Source organism: Vombatus ursinus, unplaced genomic scaffold (assembly GCF_900497805.2).
Source record: "Vombatus ursinus unplaced genomic scaffold, bare-nosed wombat genome assembly UNPS02004746.1, whole genome shotgun sequence".
Taxonomy (NCBI): Eukaryota; Metazoa; Chordata; class Mammalia; order Diprotodontia; family Vombatidae; genus Vombatus; species Vombatus ursinus.
The window spans coordinates 384999-406234 of NW_020944524.1; the positions used below are offsets into that span (position 1 = coordinate 384999).

At 37.4% G+C, this 21236-nt stretch overlaps 1 protein-coding gene across 3 annotated transcripts in view; it reads left to right on the forward strand.

Moving 5' to 3' along the window:
- Positions 1-21236, forward strand: part of FRMD6 (FERM domain containing 6) — a 131999-nt gene that overhangs the window by 96924 nt on the left and 13839 nt on the right. For all 3 annotated transcript variants that reach the window (XM_027841701.1, XM_027841698.1, XM_027841705.1), the window contains 5 exons: positions 2915-3101; positions 3618-3773; positions 8430-8495; positions 16782-16850; positions 19560-19734. In XM_027841701.1, coding sequence (XP_027697502.1) covers positions 2915-3101; positions 3618-3773; positions 8430-8495; positions 16782-16850; positions 19560-19734 — 653 coding nt within the window. The remainder of the gene's footprint in view (positions 1-2914; positions 3102-3617; positions 3774-8429; positions 8496-16781; positions 16851-19559; positions 19735-21236) is intronic.

Here is a 21236-nt window from a genome sequence, read left to right on the forward strand (position 1 = left end):
TGTCTACTCTTTTCTCCTGTTATACCTTTATATTTCTTAGTCAGGATCAGATAGTTTTGATAATTACTGTCTTATTGTTTAAGATCTGGTACTGCTAAACCTCATTCATTTATATTTTTCCTTTGATATTGACGTTTAGTTCTTCCAAATGAATTTTGTTATTATTTTTTCTAACTTGGTAAAATATTTTGATAATGTAATTGGGGTGGCATTGAATATATAAATTAGTTTAGATAAAATTATCATTTTTATTATATTGGCCCTGCCTACCCTCACATACTTCTGAGGTTCCTTTAAGATTAAGAATACCAACAAATCACAGGGCCAGTTATGCTTTCATACACTGAATCTTCTATTCTTGATTTTATATTTTAAATTCAGTGTTAGCCAGATTTTTACAGTATGAAGTGTTGCCATTAAAACCTAGAGGAATGAGAGCACAAATTCACTGCCATGTGGGAACTTGTGGAGCAATTTGGTCATAAAGGAGAAGAGCAAATAAGTAAAGACAGTACTTGTGATTGTGTTATTAAATTTGGAGAACATCTTTAAAAAAAAACTTTACCTATACTGGGTTTTATTACTGAATAACTTTGAAACATTAAATAGTTCATAGAAAATGATGATTTAGAATAAACTTTTAAGGAAAATAATCCCCTAAGTGTAATAAGTCATGTGTTTCACTTGTTTGTTTTTAAGCCCCAAGAAACACGTAAAATGGGAAAAGTAAATTTAGCTGATAATAGGATTTATCTGCTTTTATGCTGTGCCGTTTGAAGCTTACAGTAGTAGAGTCAGGAAAGCCTGTGTTCAGGTTCTACCTTAGATATATACTGGCTGTGTGACCTTCTCTGTGACTGTTAGTTTCAGAAAAAGTGCCACCCTTCATGTAGAGAGAGTTTCTCACCTGGGTGCTCCCCATTCGTTACTACCTTATCCAGTGAAATCATCGATCCAGTCTCTATCATCACCTCTTATCCCTTAAGATAAAAATAAATAAAAGAAAAATATGGAGCCTTCTTTCCTCTTTAATGGCAAGGATTCTTATTTTCTTATTAATTATTGGTAAGCATGGAATGTTCTGAAAAGAAGAAAAGTACACTGATTAACTGTCTAGGACTTGTAAATGGTTAATATTTTCCTGTATTTCTAACCCAGTTCTCAAAGGATACACAAATCAAAACACTGTATAGTCACTATTTTTTTAAATTTCTTCAGTTTTCTACATCCTGGGTGTTGGGGAGGTAGGGAGGGAGGGAAGGAAACACTGTATGTAAACACTTTATTATGAGCACTACATAGTTAAGCATGATTTTTCCCAAAAATCACCCACTGGCTTTTTTTTAATTAAATTTTTTTCAAATAAAAATCCATGTTCTCTCCCACCCATTTCCTCCACTGAAAAATAAAGGAAAAGAAAGCCCTTGTAACATATATGAAGCCAAGGAAAATAAATACCCATATTGATCATGTATTAAAAATATATGTCTTAATCTTCATCCGTTCAGGAAGGGGATGGGTAACATGCTTTATTATGTATCCTCAGAAGCATGTTTGGTCACCCAGTTGATCAGAATTCTTAAGTCTTTAAAAGTTTTTTTGTGTTGTTATTGTATAAATTGCTCTCCTGTTTCTGCTTACTTCATTCTCTGTCCGTTCATAAAAAGTCAGTTTTCTCTGAAACCATTCCCTTTATTATTTCTTATTGCATTCTTATGGCACAATTGGTATTCATTGTTATTGACTGATCACAATTTGTTCATCCATTCCCCAGTAGAACTAAAGGGGTCTTAGTTTCCAGTTTTTTGCCACCATAAAAAGGGCTGCTATAAATATTTTTGTACCTGTAGATCCTTTTCCTCTTTGATCTTTTTTGGGCATAAACTTAGTGATCCTACTGGATCAAAGATTATGTACAGTTTAATAAATTTTACCTACTAGGTTTCTTGATCATCCATTAACATCTTGGCACCCTAGGGGAAACCATATAAGCTAAATCAATAAGAAAAGAGATTTAAAAAGGTTAAAAAAGGGGTGGAGAGAGGGTCCAAATTTCTATGCATTAACAATACAAAACTTTCTTAAAGCAGAAATCGTTATCATTGTGACTTGGTTTTCTCCACTAGTACTTTTGAGTTAATTTAATTGGAATTATCTATGTCTGATTTACTCTGATGCCTTACTTCTCTTAAACCTATTTTTCATCCTTATTAATACCTTTATTCCTTCTATCTCTGTACTTTTTCAGGACATCAGTCCTATTCTGTCTACACTCTTCTACCTTCTCAATCCTGATCCTCTAGTAAAGTAGTTCAATTCTGCACTATCCTTTACTCTTGAACCCCTTGCTCCCTTTTCCTACTATTGATCCTATAAATCCTGCTTTATTCTTACAAGCTGCTTCTTCCACTCCTACTCACATGCTGCTAAACAGAGCTAGAAAAAAGCATGTAGCCAACCTGACCAGGACCACTGTAGTTCTATATATCTTATCTAAACTGAGCCTTCACTGCAGTAGGACAGTCCTTTTACTCTTCTATTACTGATTCTGAAGTTTTATCAAGACAGTAGTTGTTCTTTTCTTCTTGAGCCTCCCACTGTACCTACTCCCTTCCCCCATTCAGCTTTATTGAGAAAATTTAGGTTATTTGCTCCCTCTTTACCCTTCCTCCAAATGAAACAAGTTTCTTTAAAAAGTAAACTTTTTTTTGACCTAGAATATTTTATATTTTCAACTCTTGTTCCTCTCCTATTGAGTATTTGTAATCAAGTGGTTGTTGCAACATACCTATTCAATGAGGAGAATAGACATTCACAAAAACAGAAAGCCTGTTAGTAAATGGACAAAGGTCTTGGATTCTTTTTACATGCTGGATCATCAAGATCCAAGTTCTGTTTTTGCTTTTTCTCCAAGTGACAGAATAGCAAGATACTATTATTACTGGCACCTGAGAAAACAAGTTCTTCATTCCCAGTGTATGCTTCAAGAGGAGGCCTACTTCTTGCTGGCTGCTTTTGCATTGCAGGCTGACCTTGGAAACTTCAAAAGGAATAAGCACTATGGGAAATATTTTGAGCCAGAGGCTTATTTCCCATCTTGGGTAAGTACTGTTTTCAAGCTTTAAAGAATACTTTTCCACCAGTTCACACTGCTACTGCTATTTCTTATCTTTTTTTTTAAGAGGACAAAAATGCAGATTCGTAGAACAATGCCATCTGAAATACCAAAGTACAAATATGATACTTGAACTTTAGGAGTTATGGGAATAAGAATAGATAGTAGTAGTTCAATACTGTGTCTTTGTTGACATAATCTGCCTTAGAAGATGCTGGGAATATAGAATTGAGTGGGAAGTTTGACATTATTGGTGGACTTTCTGTAGACATTTCCTTGTCTGGAACTTTCTGACTTTCTACTTTGCTTATTGGAGCATTTTATCTTTTGAAAGGATAGACAACTGCTATTAAAAAGGTGAAGATCATTCTTTTTGGTGGGAAAAACAAATGAGGAAACAAACATCTTAATTTAAAAGAGTAAATAAGAAAGAACAAAGAAATAGTTCATACGTTTTTTCCATTTCTCCAAATAGTTGTTGAACTTTGTTTTATTCCAACAGGTTATTACAAAGAGAGGGAAGGATTACATCTTAAAACACATTCCAAACATGCACAAAGATCAGTTTGCACTGACTGCCTCTGAGGCACATCTTAAATATATTAAAGAGGCCATCCGCCTAGATGACATCGCTGTTCATTACTACAGATTGTATAAGGTAATGGAGTAAAAGCAGTTCTGCAGCTTCAGTCAAGAGATACTTTTGATTTTGAAAAGGACATTCATTTCTAAACAAAACTTATATACATACCACAGCTGTTTCGTTGTATTTATAACACATTCTAAACATTTATATTTGAATTTGTATTTGGATACTATGAGTCAGTCTTGAAGGTAATAATATATTTGACTTATAGGGACAGGTTGTAGTATTTTTATATAATTTATATAATTTTATATAGTAAATTGTATCAATATTTTATATTTTATATGTTTTTATATATATAATTTATATAAATTTTAATATATAATATTATATATAATATAATAAATATATAAAATTTATATAAAATTATATTTTATATGTTTTTATGTAATACTGAAAAATGGAGATGGAAATGAGATAACAAATATTTTTGAATGGCTTGTCAAACAGATGAAATATTTTCTAATGCCCCATGAATTTAGTATAGCTTCTCTTGGCCCTAATAAAACTTAAATTACCACCTCTAGGAGTTTCATTAGAAATTTATTTGATCATTCTCATCTTTTATTAGGCAATTTTTAAAATTGTTCAAAGTGAAACTATGAAACTTATATTCTTTAAAATAGTGTTCTACAAACTTGAGCACTCCGTCCAAGTGTGATTTTTAACATGACGTTTTCATTTAGCAATGAAAGTCTCTTGTATCCTACCCGTCTTGTTGGAGGGAACAATTTGGATCATCCAGCCTGAAGAGATAAACTCTTGGCACTACCTTGTGTCATCTATTCAGTTGCAAATGATTAGCGATTTGGAGAATTTACAGATCCAGAAGCCTAACAGTCTGTTATTCAGAACACCTCTTGGTAACTTCCAGAAACCTTCAAAAATATGAACCTTGCAAGATCATAAGGGCCCAAGGAGAGAGACTACTGCACAGCTTTTTTCGGATTTTCCAGGGTTGTAGCCTATTTTGTGCACCACTTGAAAGAGGTACACTTTTATACCCAAGTGGGGAATATGGGTTCTCTAAAACCTAAAGAATACAAGTTTTTTTACTTCCTAATTAAATCATAGGGAAGTGAAGTCAGTAGCTTACTCTCTATCATTCCTAGAATTCTTTGTGTTTTCCCCTTCCACTATATTCCCCCAATATAGCAAGTGGGTTCTTAAATTTTCTTAGGGTTGATTTTCACATTCATTATCTTTTCTGTGGTCAGTCATCTTATCTAAGGCATTTGCCACTGTAGCCTCATTGGAGTAGTCAACAAAATGTCATCAGTGTAGTAGCATACACCAGTCCCCACCAGGAAATGAGGCCTCTTTCAGGTCTCTGCCCGCCATCATCAGAAAATGGTCCTGGTGAAGGATCATAAAAGAATACTGGATTCCTTCCCAGGTAAAAAACAAACTACTCTTAACTAATTCCAGTCACACGAATAGAGAAAACATTCCATACCAGTGGGCCTGGGCCACCTACCTTCCTCACAGCCAACACAAGATTGTTGTGCAAGAAGCTAATATTACAAAGTACTCCAGTTTCCTTCCTCTCCATAACTGAGAAAAAATATCTTTCAACCCCTTGGAGTAAAACACTATTGTTTGATGTTATGGACAAGGGATAGTTTGGGCAGCTCTAAGGGTTTCCTTACCTTTGACCCTATGTACAGTAACATTCAAAAGCTACTGAAAGAGCTTGCACAAATACTAACTCCCAAAGCTCATGATAGTTTTCCCTCCATTGTCTATCCTCTAAAGCCTCCCCTCAATTATCCAAATAGGGCAAGGCTTTAGGGGAAGCTTTAGAAGTCTAAAGGTGGGACTGAAGGGCCCCTTTTTCCCTGGTGCTGAATTTCCCTGTACAATTTTACTAGCTACCCCACAAGCTGACCTTCAAATCCATTTTTAATCACCCTCTTATAATAGTAGCCATTTACACAGTTCCCTCCAGAGGAAGGCCTATTAGGATAATTGGACTTTATTCTTTCTCCTATTTCTGGATTGTCTCTTTCTACCAAAAGTAGTATTTACCCAAGCCAGAACTGTCCTGATTTCTTATCAAATTTTACAGTTAATCAGCTTACATCTTTATGGCAAGGGATACCCATAGCTGAAGTCTGAAGCCATTCTGGTGGATTTCCAATGAATCAAAACTATTTCATTTAGGAACTTCACCCACTGTCTTGCAGATCCCCACTAGGGAGCTAGCTACAACAGGAATTCATCTTCATGGAGCCAGGTGCAAATAATACCCTATTTAAGTCATCTAAAAAGGGACAGAAGTCCCCTATATGGAGACTGATTTACCTGACTATAACAGTAAGTCCCTAGGGAGCTCCCCAAGCTTATGGAGCTCAAGAGGGAAGAGTGTCTCAGCCTTAGGTTCATTAGACCACATTCTCAGGATCTATTGCTGTAATGTCTCATCAGGTTTCTGTTTGAACTTTTCATGCACCTTCTTCCAAGGGAACAGTAAGAAACTTATTCCTGTCTCATCCTCGCTTCCATTCTTATTTTCCTGTAACCTCTAAGTTTATGTCTGAAGGGTTTCTGACCCTTGGTGGCCTGTTGGTCCCCACTCCCATCAGGAATGATCTCTGCACTTGTGGGTCTGCAAATACTATTTCCTGAAATGAAAAGCCCCTCAGCTTTCATTGCATGGTCCTTAAAAGTTGAGATCTCTGTCCCTTGTTGCTGAATGTGCCAGGCTAGGTCACTTCTAGTCTTATTAACCTGGCAGTCCTACTTTTGTAGACTGGTTGGCAACAACCAGGGAATGCTATAGGTGGTACTTTCTTTACCATCGCTCAATCATTTCTAGAACCAGTGAGGTAATACTCCCATGGGAGCTGGATTCTGCTCCATGTTCTATTGAGAGGACTCCCGATTAACAACCATAAGGACATTAGAGTCACCATGCCATATCTGGCCATCCTTTGTTCACTCCACACCTGCAGTGACCTTCCCCAAAATGTGTGCCATAAGGTCATATGATGTTGTCCTAGTTATTGACTGTGCCAAAATATCAGAGGTGGGTATGGACACACTAGTTAAAGTTCATTGTTGAAAAGAGATACTCATAGGTTTTTGGACAGTTAAAAGGAAGTTTACTTAGCCCTAATATAGCAAGAATGTTTAATAAGAATATATTGGCACTTAATATCTTTGACCCTCATCTCCATATGGAAGCAGTAAGGCTGGGTTTGGTGACCCTCATGGTCTTCAGAGGGCAACAGCTGTAGGACCTTTTATTCCCTTAGGTGACCAGGAAGTTGTCATTATAGCCAGAGATCACCAGAAAGCTTTATCAAAGAAGGCACAACTTGTTCCTTGTCTCATCTCCCCCCACCTCCAGTAAAGTCCTGGCTGTGTCACCTTTTCCTTACCCATATGAGGAAAGGGGAATCATTTGTAGATATTCGACCTATCACACAAATTACATGGCATGGAGGTGTTTGTAACTATTAGGGAAGCAGCCAGTATACTGGGAAAGATTGAAGATTGAATGCAGGGATAATACAAGGAAATCTGAAGAAGACAAGATGTTCTAAGATCACTTGTGCATGTAGAAAGATTTTCCTTGACTAGGAGAAAGCCTTTATGTGAGACATGGGTAAAGAAGTAGCAGAAAGTATCTGGATATGATGCAAGATGAAAAGGAGATGAGGAAAGGGAGTTGCCATTTAATGTCTTCAATTTTTTCAGTAAAACATGAAGCAAGGTTCTCAGCTAAAAGGATGAAAGGAAAAGAAGCCTTGGAAGTTTTGAGGCCTTGAGACCTTGAAAAGGTTTCAAAGAGCCACTGTGATAAGTAGGATAGTGACCTAACTAGAGAGGAATAAAAGGTGGGCCCCTTTGAGGTTATGTAACATAAATTTGTGGTTCTTTAAGCTTTCATCCACTTCCCCATGGACTCTGTATATACTTACAGGGGAGTGTGTCACAAACTTTAGGGGTGGGAGTGCTTTGTACCAGCTGTTCTTAGTATACTCCTTTAGTAAATACTCCTTCCTAATTGTCTGGCTCACTAATTGGAAGAAAACATACTCCTCTGCCCAGATTAGCCCTGGAGTCCTATGGAGAAATAGCAGCTGATTTCTTAGGACTCAACTTGTCAGTACAAGTCAGAAATGGAGCTAGTAGCCACAGAACAAGTACTATACATTCTTCCCACCTCTTGGCAGAGTGATTGTACTAGAGATTCAGAATAAGATATTTTCATATGTGGCCAAAGTGTTGATTTATTCTGCTTGACTATATTTCTTTGTTACAAAAATTAGTTTCTATTTGAGGTTGACAGTGATGGAGAGAGAGAGGGAGAAAAAGGGAGACAGAGAGATAATCACTGATACATTTTTAAAATACACAGAAGAGAATAGAACTAAGTTCAGAAGAAAGAGACACATAGATGAAGAGGGAGGTCAGTTTTGTTACTATTGTGTTAAATTTTAAAACTGCCTGTAATAGATTTATTCTTTATATATTGAAATGATAATATTCAATCATGTTGTTTGTTTAGTCATGATGCTTGTTAAGGTCATAACAAAAAAAAATGAAGAACGATGAGACTGTTTCATCCCATTGATTGCTGGTATTGCTGTCAACTTTCTAATACTGTACATTGTGGATTAAAATTTGTATTTTGCTTCAAAAGATATTTTGTTCCTGTAGGATAAAAGGGAAATTGAAGCTTCATTAACTCTTGGGTTGACCACACGAGGAATACAGATCTTTCAGGTATGCAGATGGAAAATAATTATCATATGTAAGGGACTATTTTTTCCTTAGACAGTATATGTACATTATATTTGCCACATGATATTCAAAGCCTGTTTCCTTTCCCACTTATGTAAGTTAGAAGGTAATATAGGCTTTGATCTAGTTCTTGTCAATGATCATTCTTCTTCTCCTCCCCCCCCCCATTCCCCCGCAAGGGGCTATATTTCAACTATAGGAAATGTTTCCATTAATATCCGCAAATGTATTATAAAGCACTGACTTGGGGACTTATTTAACCAGCTAATAAAGGCATTTGTTAGTGAGAACACTAGAAAAAGCATATAGAGAGAATGAAAGCTTGACAAACTTTTCCAGATGGTCTTCATGATTAAAATATGTTTTAAAATTGGACTAAAAAAACTTTGGACTATGTAGGGGTCAGAAGACCAATTCAGTCTTGCCACTAGTTTGTTCTGTGACCTCAGGGGAAGGCATAGACTCTTTGAGCCTTAGTTTTCTCCCTTGTAAAATCACTGTAATTCATATTCTGCATAATAGCATTGTGGTAAGTAAAGTGCTATACATTAAAGTCCTATTCAAGGGCAGAGTCAAGATGGTGGAATGAAAGCAGGGACTCACCTGAGCTCTCCCCAAAACCCCTCCAGATACCTTTAAAAAATGACTCTAAACAAATTCTAGAGCAACAGAATTCACAAAAAGACAGAGCGAAACAGATTTCCAGCCCAAGACAACCAGGAAGGTTGACAGGAAAGGTCTGTTGCACCAGGCTAAGAGAGGAGTGCAGTCTGGCATAGGCCGTGCCAGTACAGATCAGGCCCCAACAAACCCAGAGCAGGCCTCAGGAGACCGAATCACTGGCAACAGTGGTGGTTTCAAGACTTCTCAGCCCACAAATTTGAAAGACAGCTTAGAAGGTCAGTAGGAAAGGTCTGTTGGACCTGGGTGAGAGAGGAGCATGGTCGAGCCCCGCCCCCAGCAAACCAGGAGCAGGCCTGACTGAATGAGTGACGGCGGCAGCAGTGGCTACTTCTGGAGCTCTCAGCCCACAGATGGTAAGGGGATCAAACAACTGTTCAGAAGGAGATTACAGAGGTTTCTTTGTTGTCACTGAGGCAGGACTCTGTTGCTTTGCCCATACTTGGATCTGGGTTGCAATATTGGAGTGAGGAGGAGCACTAGCATAGTAGGGCTTGCAGAAGCAGTAGAGAAGGGACCCTCCTCACGGTTCCAGGGCAGAAAAGAGTGCTTGTGATCACTCACAGACTGCAGCATAGGCCAGGAGAGGAGTAAACACCTCTCCTTAGATGATACCACCTTGGAAGAAAACTTATAGGTTCCTAGAAGTATCTCTGAAAACAGCTGTGCAAAACCCCTGAAGCTCGGAATAGTTCGCCCTCCACACTGGAAGCAGACCCCTACCTTAACAAAGATTTTAAAAGTCAAGTAATAGGCTGGGAAAGTGAAATACAACAGAAAAAACCTCTGATTATAGAAACATACTTTGATGACAGGGAAGATCAAAACATATACTCAAAAGAAGACAACAAAGTGAAAGCTCTTATATCCAAAGCCTCCAAGAAAAACATGAATACTGATCTCAGGCCATGGAAGAGCCCAAAAAGGATTTTGAAAATCAAGTAAGAGAAGTAGAGAAAAAATTGGGAAGAGAAATGAGAGTGATGCAAGAAAATTATGAAAAATGAGTCAACAGCTTGGTAAAGGAGACCCCCAAAAGCATTGAAGAAAATAACACCTTAAAAAATAGACTAGACAAAATGACAAAAGAGGTCCAAAAAGCCAATGAGAAGAAGAATGCCTTAAAAAGCAGAATTGGCCAAATTGAAAAGGAGGGCCAAAAGCTCATTAAGAAAATAATTCCTTAAAAATTAGATTGGAGCAAATGGAAGCTAGTGACTATGAGAAATCAAGAAACTATAAAACAAAACCAAAAGAATGAAAAAATAGAAGACAATGTGAAATATCTCATTGGAAAAGCAGCTGACCTGGAAAATAGGTCCAGGAGAGATCATTTAAAAATTATTGGACCACCTGAAAGCCATGATTAGAAAAAAAAAGAGTCTAGGCATCATATTTCAAGAAATTATAAAGGAAAATTGCCTGAATATCTTAGATCCAGAGGGTAAAATAGAAATTGAAAGAATCCACCAATCATCTCATGAAAGAGATCCCAAAAGGAAAACTCTTAGGAATATTATAGCCAAATTCCAGAGTTCTCAGGTCAAGGAGAAAATATTGCAAGCATCCAGAAAGAAACAATTCAAGTATTGTGGAAACACAATCAGGATAACACAAGATTTAGCAGCTTCTATATTAAAGTATCTGAGGGCTTGGAATATGATATTCCAGAGGTCAAAGGAGATAGGATTAAAACCAAGAATCACCTACCCAGCAAAACTGAGTGTAATCCAGTGGGGTGAAAAAATTGACATTCACAGTGTTGGTGGAGTTGTGAACTGATCCAGCCATTTTGGAGAGCAATTTGTAACTATGCCCAAAGGGCTATAAAAATGTGCATACCCTTTGACCCGGCAATACCAATTCTAGGGCTGTATCCCAGAGAGATCATACAAATGGGAAAAGGACCCACATGTACTAAAGTATTTATAGCAGCTTTTTCTGTGGTGGCAAAGAATTGGAAATTGAGAGGATGCCCATCAACTGGGGAATGGCTGAACAAGTTGTGGTGTATGAATGTAATGGAATACTAACGTGCTATAAGAAATGATGAGCAGACAGACTTCAGAAAAAACTTGGAAAGACTTGTATGCTGTGATGCTGAGTAAAGTAAGCAGAACCAGGAGAATGTTGTACACGTTAACAGCCATGTTGTGTGATGACTAATATTGATAGAGTTAACCCTTCTCAGCAATACAAGGATCTAAGACAACTCCAAAGGCCTCATGATGGAAGATGCTATCCACATCCAAAAAAAGAACTATGGAGTTTGAATGCAGATTGAAGCATTCTATTTGCTTTTTTTTTCTTTCTGTTGTGTTTTGTTTCATCTTTCTGGTGGTTCCTCCTATTGATTCTAATTCTTACTTACAACATCACTAATGTGAAAATGTTTAATAGGAATGTACCTGTATAGCCTATATCAGATTGCATGCTGTCTTGGGGAAAGAGGTGAGAAGGGAGGGGGAGTAAAATTTAAAACTCAAAAGCTTATGGAAGTGACTGTTGATAAATCAAAATAAATTAATTTTAAAGAAAAAGAAAGGTAAGGGAGAGGAGTGAAGCAGGAAGGGTGGGGGTGGTACATGTAATATAGTACATGTGATAAATCTGAAAAAGACAGTTTAAAGGAATAGTTCCTGCTGACCAAAACCAAATGAAAGAGGTTTGAAAAGGAAATTCTTTTCATACTGACCCAGAAAAATACTAGCAACAATTGTTAAATATAAGCTAATGAATTTCTATAACAAACAAAAACCAAACTGATTTCCAATAAATGAAGTTTTAAAATTCTGTCTTAAAAAAAAAAAGAACATTCAACGAGATAGAGGAATTTCATGCATTCTTTGAGAAAAGACCAGAGCTAAATAGAAAATTTGACTTTCAAATACACGACTCAAGAGAAGCATGAAAAGGTAAACAGAAAGAGAAATCATAAGGGACTTATTAAAGTTGAACTGTTTACATTCTGACCTGGAAAGATGATTTTTGTAACTCACAAGATCTTTCTCATTATTAGGGTAGTTAGGAGAAGTATATGTAGACAGAGGGCACAGGTGTGAGTTGAATACGAAGGGATGATATCTAAAAAATAAAATTAAGGGGTGAGATAGGAATATAGTGGAAGAATGAGAAAGCGAGAGGTAGAATGAGGTAAATTATCTCACATAAAAAAGGCAAGAAAAAGCTTTTACAGTCAAAGGGAAGAGGGGGTGAGAATGAATGAGTGAATCTTACTCTCATCAGAATCGGCTTAAAGAGAGAATAACAGGCTCAGATTCTTTAAGAACCTAGCCAATAGCACAAATGTTCAGATTACTTAAGAGTCTGGCTTGTACAGTAGATCTTTAATAAACCTTGTCTTTGGCTGAAAAAAGGTTTGGGTCGAATTCATTTGGGCAGGACCTGTGTGTTGTGATTTTGGGGTCCCAGTACCTCTAAACCTCAACATTTTGGGCCTGTATGGGGAAGCTGCCTAATCCTAAACTCTTTTCTAGCCAAGACTGTTAGGTATGTAAGCCTCCCCACTTTCTTGCCCTGCAGTTGGGGTCACTCTCCAAGCACCTAGGAATGCTTGAAAGTGCTTTTCGTGCAGATATGAGGCTGTCTCACATTCAGCCTGACACTCTCAGATTCTCAGTCCACTGGTTCGGTTCGAGGCCACGGACCTAGCCATACGCCTTCCACAACATAGAGGACAAAGATGGACACCTTATCCTGAAGCATATGCCCAATTCTGTCAATTCTCTCACCACTAGGGAATTGGGAAAGCTGCAAGTGCATTTCGGTTCCCTGAGGCTTGCTTACTTCTTTCCCTCTGTAGCCCTGGATCCTCTTTCATGGAGGCTACAGGGAAAAGTTAGAACAGCTAAAAACATCTTAGCAGATTCTGGAGCTTTTGTGATCGATCATTAAGGAGTTTTGAAACACCTCCTTACAACCCTGGTCACTTCCTTCTCCCACTCCCTTTCCCTGAGTTCAAGATGGTATCTTTGTGAACCCCTCTCATAGGAGAAGAGAGTTTCACCCTCCCCCCCTCACCTTTGAATTCACCCTCCCCTACCTGGCGAGAGGAAGGAGTGGGGAGGGGCAGCAGCTACAGTATGGGCCCCACTGGCAGTGGCCTTGGGCCCTGGGACAACCTTTATCTGGAAGCATCGCCCAGGTTCAGCACATCTTGCTCACCCCCCACCCCCACCCCCAGCAGCCATGGGGAGAGAGGGAAAGGGAATGGGTCAAGGTACTACTTAAACTTTTGAAAAAGTAACAAGATCAGATAATTCTGCAGGTCAAATGTAAATGATTTTAATGGGGCTCTTATACTTTTACTTCTCCCTATATGTGGCACTGCAGTCTTTTTTGTCAGATTTGTGTCTTCTAGACTATAGGCCATTCACCTACAGTTGCTAACAAACTGCAGGTACCAGCCAATGTCCCCCGTCATACCCAGGATACAGCCTGTACTTGGTTCCAGTCAGCCTCCTCATTGAGACCCCCTCAAGGCAGGGACAGCTTTATATCCCTTGCGAGCAGGAAGCAATTTCAGAAGCCAAGACCTTTGCCCCCCTACCTCAAAAGAATATGGGTCCCATTTGTTTGAGGGGGAATGATGAGGATGGGATCTGAACCCCTAAAAGGAAAAGACCATGTCTTTGGGATCTGGACCCCAAAAAGGAAAATCTTTGGACTTTCTCAAATCCCTGGTGTTTGCTAATCCACTCAACTGGCCTCAATCCCTGGTGTTTGCCTAAGGCTATAATCAACTGGCCTTTCCATTGTGACTACTGCCCAGTCTCCCAGTTCTATTACTTCAGATTGCCCCTGGCCATTTCCCACCCTTAATCCTATCTAGACTCAGTTCCCTCTGGGCCAGGTACCTGGCATTCTGTTCACCCCAGTTTACTGGCCACTCCCATCCAGATCCTCCTTAGACCCCTTCTCCAGTTGCCCCAAACTCTTTGGCTATTCCTGGATCCCTCCCACAGTCTTTCTGTATAGAAGATCGATCTTTTCTTCATTAAAGTATTCAGATTCTTTAAGAATCTAGCCAAGGGCTCTCATTCTTAAGATCTGGCCCCCTTGTATTAGAGATATAAATGCTTAGGTTCCTTAAGAGTCTGGCCAATATGATGGGATGTTCTAATAAACCTTGTCTTTGGCTGAAAGAGAAAAGGGGGGGGGCAGGGAATAACGTACACACTCAATTGGGTATAGAAAAATCTATCTTACCCTACAGGAAAGTAGGGGGAGGAGGGGATAAGAAAAGGGGGAAGGTGATAGAAGGCAGGGCAAATTGGGGGCAGGGGTAATCAGAAGCAAACACTTTTGAGGAGGGACAGGGTAAAAGGAAAGAATACATACAATAAATGGGGGGTGGGATAGGATGGAGGGAAATATAGTTAGTCTTTCACACTATGACTATTATAGAAGTGTTTTGCATGACTACACATGTATAACCTATATCAAATTGCTTGCCTTCTCAATGGGGGTGGATAGTAGGGAGGGAGGAAGAGAGAGAATTTGGAACTCAAAGTTTTAAAAACAAATGTTAAAAATTGTTTTTACATGTAACTGGGGGGAAAATAATATACCAAATAAAGTACTATTCGAATGTCTTGAGTATCGGTTTTCTTATCTAATAAGCCAGCATGATAAACCTCTGAGGTCTGTTCCAGCTCTAAATTTTTGATCCTCCAATCTTTTGATACTTCATCTTATCTGTTCCTATGAAATGTTTCTTAATTATTTACATAAGAATCTTTTTAAACTCCTTGTTTACCTTACCTCCCAATGATGTAGTTTTTCTTTAGTGTGACCTCAATAGCTTCAATTCTCCTAAGAAAATAAATTGTCTGTGTTAGAGAACTAAAGCTGCTTGAGTTCATTTAAAACATTGTTAGACATAATTCACAGTGAACTAAATGGTTCCTTTGTTGCCTCAAAATGTTAAAATAAACTCATAGTAAAAAGGATAACCAAATTTGTCTCATGTTCCCCTTCCATTTTGCAGGATTATAAAAAAAAGGAAAAAAATTTACATGTTCTCTTTTTTAAGTGTTGCGCATTTCATTATCTTCTCATAAAACTTTTGATACATTAAAAAGAATTTTAAGACTTGACAAGTAAGAGTTGGGGGGTGGTATACCATGTAACCAATTATAGAAGAGAATAATTAGCAATATTGTTATTCCCTCTAATTCACTTTGAATTCCAGCTGCAAATCTTCACTAATGTGCTTTCAAATATGAGAAATAGTGATTGATATTCTGGATTGCTTGAAATTGATTTTATAAAGTAGGATTAATAGGATGGAGTCCAATTTAAACTTCATCAGTTTTTTAGGGGGGTGTGTGATTTATGTAATTTGTGTTTTATTTTCATAATAATAAAATAAAAAGAAAAAATTTAATTTAGTAAAGACAATATTTGATTAGATGTGCTCATTGTCATGATGGACCAGTTCCAGGAAACCTGCACCTCACAAGAGGTGATAATTATCATCCCTTACTTAATGCATGAGCAGAACCCCACAGTTTCAGTGGGGTAAAAGTCCTTTTCTTGTCACTTCATGGATGACCCTTATGTTTCCTAATCCTGGCCTACTTAACAAAATTCCTTCCATGTCAGTAAGAATAGGTATGATGGGTACAGAATATTTAGTGGAATATGATGTAGCCTGGAGCCTTGAATTTATAGGGTCATTAATTTACATTAAGGAAGTATGTGTAAGAAATAAAGTAGCCTCCCCAACCTTCTAAAAGAAGAAGCCCGAGGGAAGCTTAAAAATAACAACTTAAGTCAAATAAGACCAGTAGTAAAGCCAATTTTTTAATATCAACTTGCCACTAATTTCACTCTGAGTTTCCCTCAGCATATTGACACTAGTCCTGAACCTCAGTTCTTAGCTGCCCTGATCCATCCCCAACACTTTGTCCTGCTTGATACAGATAAGATTTCTATAAAAGCCTACCCTGTCTTTCCCATACTGGACTCTTAACTCTATCCATCTGACTGCACCATGTCTCCATTCTCCTTGATCACCTCTGCACTGTGTGAGTATCTCCCCTTAATAGAATTGGCTTGTTGCACTTTCTCTCTTACCTCTTCCTCATAATTCTCTATATATTTTGGGTTTGTCCAGGGGTGCTGTGCCTCCTAACCCATTCTCCTCAACTATTGTGCAGGACTGTGACTATCAATTTGACCACTCTATTTGATTTCCAAGACTTTTGTTTCAGGGAATTCAGAGAGCAAAGACTGAATCATGAACCGTAGCAGCAGGGTACCCCCTTCTTTCCAACACCAGGACTATACGGATTTGAGTACTCTAAACCTTCTCAAGTTGGTGTCAAGACAGGATGGTGCTATAGAGAAAGTACTGCTTCGCTTTTTAAGTCATTCCCAACCTGAAGCAAGTAAATTATATCAGTAATCATCTGAATAAGATCTTTAATTTCTCCAAAAAAATTTAGTTATCTCTTTCAAATTTTGATTACTATGTTATGTTTTGAGAGTTTTAAAACTATTTTTGGTTATTTGTTTTCAGTTTTTCCTAATTAACCTTCTATTACATAATTCTTTCCACAGAATATTAGTGAGGAAAAACAGTTACTTTATGACTTCCCATGGACAAACGTTGGAAAACTGGTATTTGTGGTAAGTTCAAAATCATTAGGTTGATAGGTCTATGTTTTCAGTAATATCATCCCAAGACATATAAGTTAAATTTTCTTGCCCTACCCAATGTCTTTAATTTGTTCTGCAACAGCACATCAGGTGGAACAACATTACAAGAAGCTGTTACTTACAAATGAAAAATTTTCATGTATATGGAGCAAGCAGTATGACAATGAAAAGATTACATGTTCTAGATGCTAATTTTACTGATAGCTCAGGTTGTTACCACCATCTAATTTTGCTTCAAAAGTTGCTAACATAGTAACTTTTACAGTAAATATTTCATGTTAATATTTCTTAATGTAGTAGAAATTCAGACTGCTAAATGTTATGTTTACTCATACTGGAAAACATTGTGCAGAGAGACCAAGTTAATTTACATTCTGAGGCATTACTGCTGTAGGTCAAGTCAATAAAGCACTGTTCAATGTTAAATTAAACATTATGTGGAGTATTCCTTTACCACAGATATGCTTATTCTTGGATAGTGGAACTGTATTTCTAATATGAAAGATTAAGTCAGTCTCTTCAGCCTTTATCATCCTGCCTTTAGTGACAAAAGTATGAGTCAGGCTGAGGATATCTAATTCAGTTGTGTGAATAAACCATAAGCTAAGTGTATATAAACAAAAGCATTGAGCACAAATTAAATTAAATTAATATAAGTATGTGAGGGTATTGTTTGATTCTTTTGATTAATTATTAAGGTATTTTTTATTAAGCAAAAATAAAGACTATTTAAAATACATCTGACATATATTTGACCATGTTATCTCCCTTTCTCTCTGTATCTTTAATGTGAGCAGGGGAGAGGGTATTGTTTATGACCAAGAAATAGAGGGGGAAAAATATGGGAGTTTGCTTCTAACAAAAGAAAATGTCATTATTCTCCCATTTCTAAAAATAATGATGAAAATACTATTTGTGGCTGGGATCACAGATTTTCTTTGTCATAATTTGGGTTCAAATTAAGTCTGGCATTTATTGATATAAATTGTTATATATTTTATTAACTGTTAAATATATAATTATATATAATGATCTATTTATTTATATAAGTTAAATATAAAATAATATTAATATAAATCCATTCCTCATCTCTTAAATGGATCACAACCTTCCCTACTCCCTTTTTCACAATTATGTTAGTATATTTAAAAATTATGAAAATCTCTACAAGGTGTTCTGAAACTCCTTTTAGATGAGCTTGTTTTTCCCTTTCTTTGGTAATGTTGTACACCACATTGATTGATTAAAGTAGCTATAAGTACACATCTGAAATGAAGTTTTAAACCCATAAAATAATGAGACCTAGTAGAAGAAATCAAGAAATCATAATTCTGTCTGCTATTGGAATCCACAAGATAGTTTCAATAAGCATAGTGTAAGCTTCTTCCCAGTACATTTGTTGAACTACTAAAAGTAGTATTTGAAGATGACAGAGTAGCAGAAAGAAGTATAGCTGAACTCTCCTCTGCAGCTCCTCCAGATCTAGAAAATGCTCCAAATTGAGTCCTAACTGGGAAATCCAAGAAAAAGTCACAGTGAGTCATTTTGCAGCCTAAGTTGTCATACAGAGACAGACAGAGTTTTGCAGACACTGGAAATAGTGTCTAGCTAGGAACAGTCATGTGGAACATTCCAGCATAGGGCTTGCACTGAAAGAAGGTCAAGACTGTGTAAAGGCAAAAAGACTCCAGACTCACACACAGGAGCCCAGGATTGTGCAGGGTTGAGGAACAAATTCCAAGTGGAAGCTCTGTTGTTTGCTACCCAGGTCTAGGTCATATATACAGTGTGGGACTTAGGAGGGGACCAGTTCCAAGATTTGGTTCCAGGGTGAAGAGCAGTAGTGGGTTGTGTACTGAGCAAGAAGCAAGTTCAGGCACAAACAATAGTTGTGGTCTGATCCCGGAAGTGGAACAGGTTCTCAGATCTAGCTTCTAACCTAGTCTGAAGCTTAAAGCAGACTAGCCAGGACAGGAATCTCAGGGCAAAGAGATGCCTCACAGTTCTGTCACTGAACCAGTAGAGCTTTGCAGCTGACTAATAGTGGCTGATTCCAGCAGCAGTGTACTAGACTCCAAACAGACAAGCCCACAGATATGTGGCTTAGACACAAACTCAGATCAGGAACTTGAAGAAATAAGACCAGGAGGGCAACAATCAGAATTTGCCCTAGATCAGGCCACTTTGGAAATACTGAAGTACAGGTGCCCAGCCTGGGCTGTTCTTGAAATCCTGGACTAGGGGGACAGCTATGTGGCTCAGGGGATAGAGCACTGGCTCTAGAGTCAGGAGGACCTGAGTTCAAATCCAGCCTCAGACACATAAAAACTCATTAGCTGTGTGACTCTGGGCAAGTCACTTAGCCCCAGTTGCCTCACTGAAAAAGAAAGAAACAAAGAAATCCTGGAATAGCATGTTACAACTATTGTAAAGAAGAGAAAATCTTATGACATTACAGAAATAAAATATTAAAGACTTACAACCAAGAACTATATGTAAATATAGCAACGTGTATATATTATATGGATATATATAATTATGGATATGTATATTATATATGATAGTACTGATTGCTGTAGGGGTTAACAGGAATTCAGTTATCATTATTTAAAGCGCATCTACATTAAAGAGTTTGCGTGCTGAATTTCTGGTTTTGTTTTTGTTTTTTGCTTAACATAGGGTAAGAAATTTGAGATTTTGCCAGATGGATTGCCATCAGCCAGGAAGCTCATATACTATACTGGATGCCCCATGCGTTCCAGACACCTCTTAGAGTTACTCAGCAGTAGTCATCGTCTGTACATGAACCTGCAACCTCTTCTCCGTCATATTAGGAAGCTTGAAGAGAGTGAAGGTATTTAAGGGTTTATGGCAACTGAAATGTATGTGCCTGATTCCAAAAACAAAGATTTCTATAACTTGAGTTATATGTGAAAGGTCAGGAGATTTGAAGCTTCAGCTCCTGAGGGGTTAAAGAATATAGATTCTCAGTGATTAGAGAATAGTCTTTTGATGCTTGTCTTAAGATTGGATGATTAAAATGACAACAGTGATCATTATCCATTCCTTGAAGACATTTGTGGATACCCTTGTCAGCTCTTCAAAAATTCAATAGACAGTGTGGTGTAACAAAACAAACAAAAAAAAAGTGCTGAATTTGTAGCTCCTTTCTGTCTTTGAGAAGTCAGGCTATTACTTCTAAGTATCAATTTCTTCAACTTTCAAATAATGGGATTTGGAGAGAGGACCTCGCAGGTCCCTTCTAACTCTCATTGTCAGGCTATGATAAAAATATTGTGCAAGGTTATAATTAGACCTGGGACAGCAATTCCCACTTTTTAAAAAAATTTATACTTTCCTGTTCTTCGATTTAACAACACGCTTAATCACTAAAGAAAGTACTATATGTCATATAAAATTTATATTTTAAATAAATGGAATTACATGTACTTTGGGGGATTTCATGGTACTCTTTAAGATGACTGGAAGATACCACAAGATACTTTTTAAAAAAAGCAAACAGATTTAAGGATCACTGAGAACATTCTTTCTAGCATATATAGACCCATTTCCTGGCTCTCTGCCTGAATGTGTAACATTTAGCAAACCATTTGAACTCTTCCCTTACAGAATTAGAGACGCAACAAATGCTTGTCTTCACAAAATAAATTCTTGTGCACAACTGAATGTTATTTCAGAAAATATCTCTTAATCTTTTAAAATAACATGCAATTTGGAGTTTTCTGTTGTTGTCGTAATAACAATTAGAACTTTGCCAGAGTTTTTGTCAGCTAACCTAAAATAAAGAGCAAAAGCATATCTTGGGTATCCATTTTTCTGTAAGAATCAGTGCTCAAATAATGTGGCTCTATCAGCCTTCACTAATACCATAGCTAATCAGTCACTAAAAGAAAGCCTAGCTAGTTGTGCTATGAGTTTTTAGAGGGAAGGAGATTTCTGGTGAAGATGACAACAGCTATACTAAATATATTAATTCTGCCACATGCTTCTCCAGAAAAGCTCTGAAAAGGTTGAAAGATGACACAATGATAGTGAAAACTAAAGAGAAATAGGAGTAAACTCCTGTGCAGTCCAGAACAACTGAAAAAAGACAACCAGTAGCTGGCAATAGTCCCTGAGAAGCACCACATCAGAGAAGCAAGTTCAAGTGGTGGAAAATGAGGCTAGGGTCTAAAGGAAAAAAAGAAAATAAAGAATTGTGAACAGGAGAGAGAAAATCCTACCCATGTAGTAAATACAAAGCTGGCCTCAAAGTAAGACCTGTATTCCAGTCTTAATTCTGACATTTCTTGGCTTTGTGACTCTGGGCAGGTCACTTTCCTTCTCAGAACCACA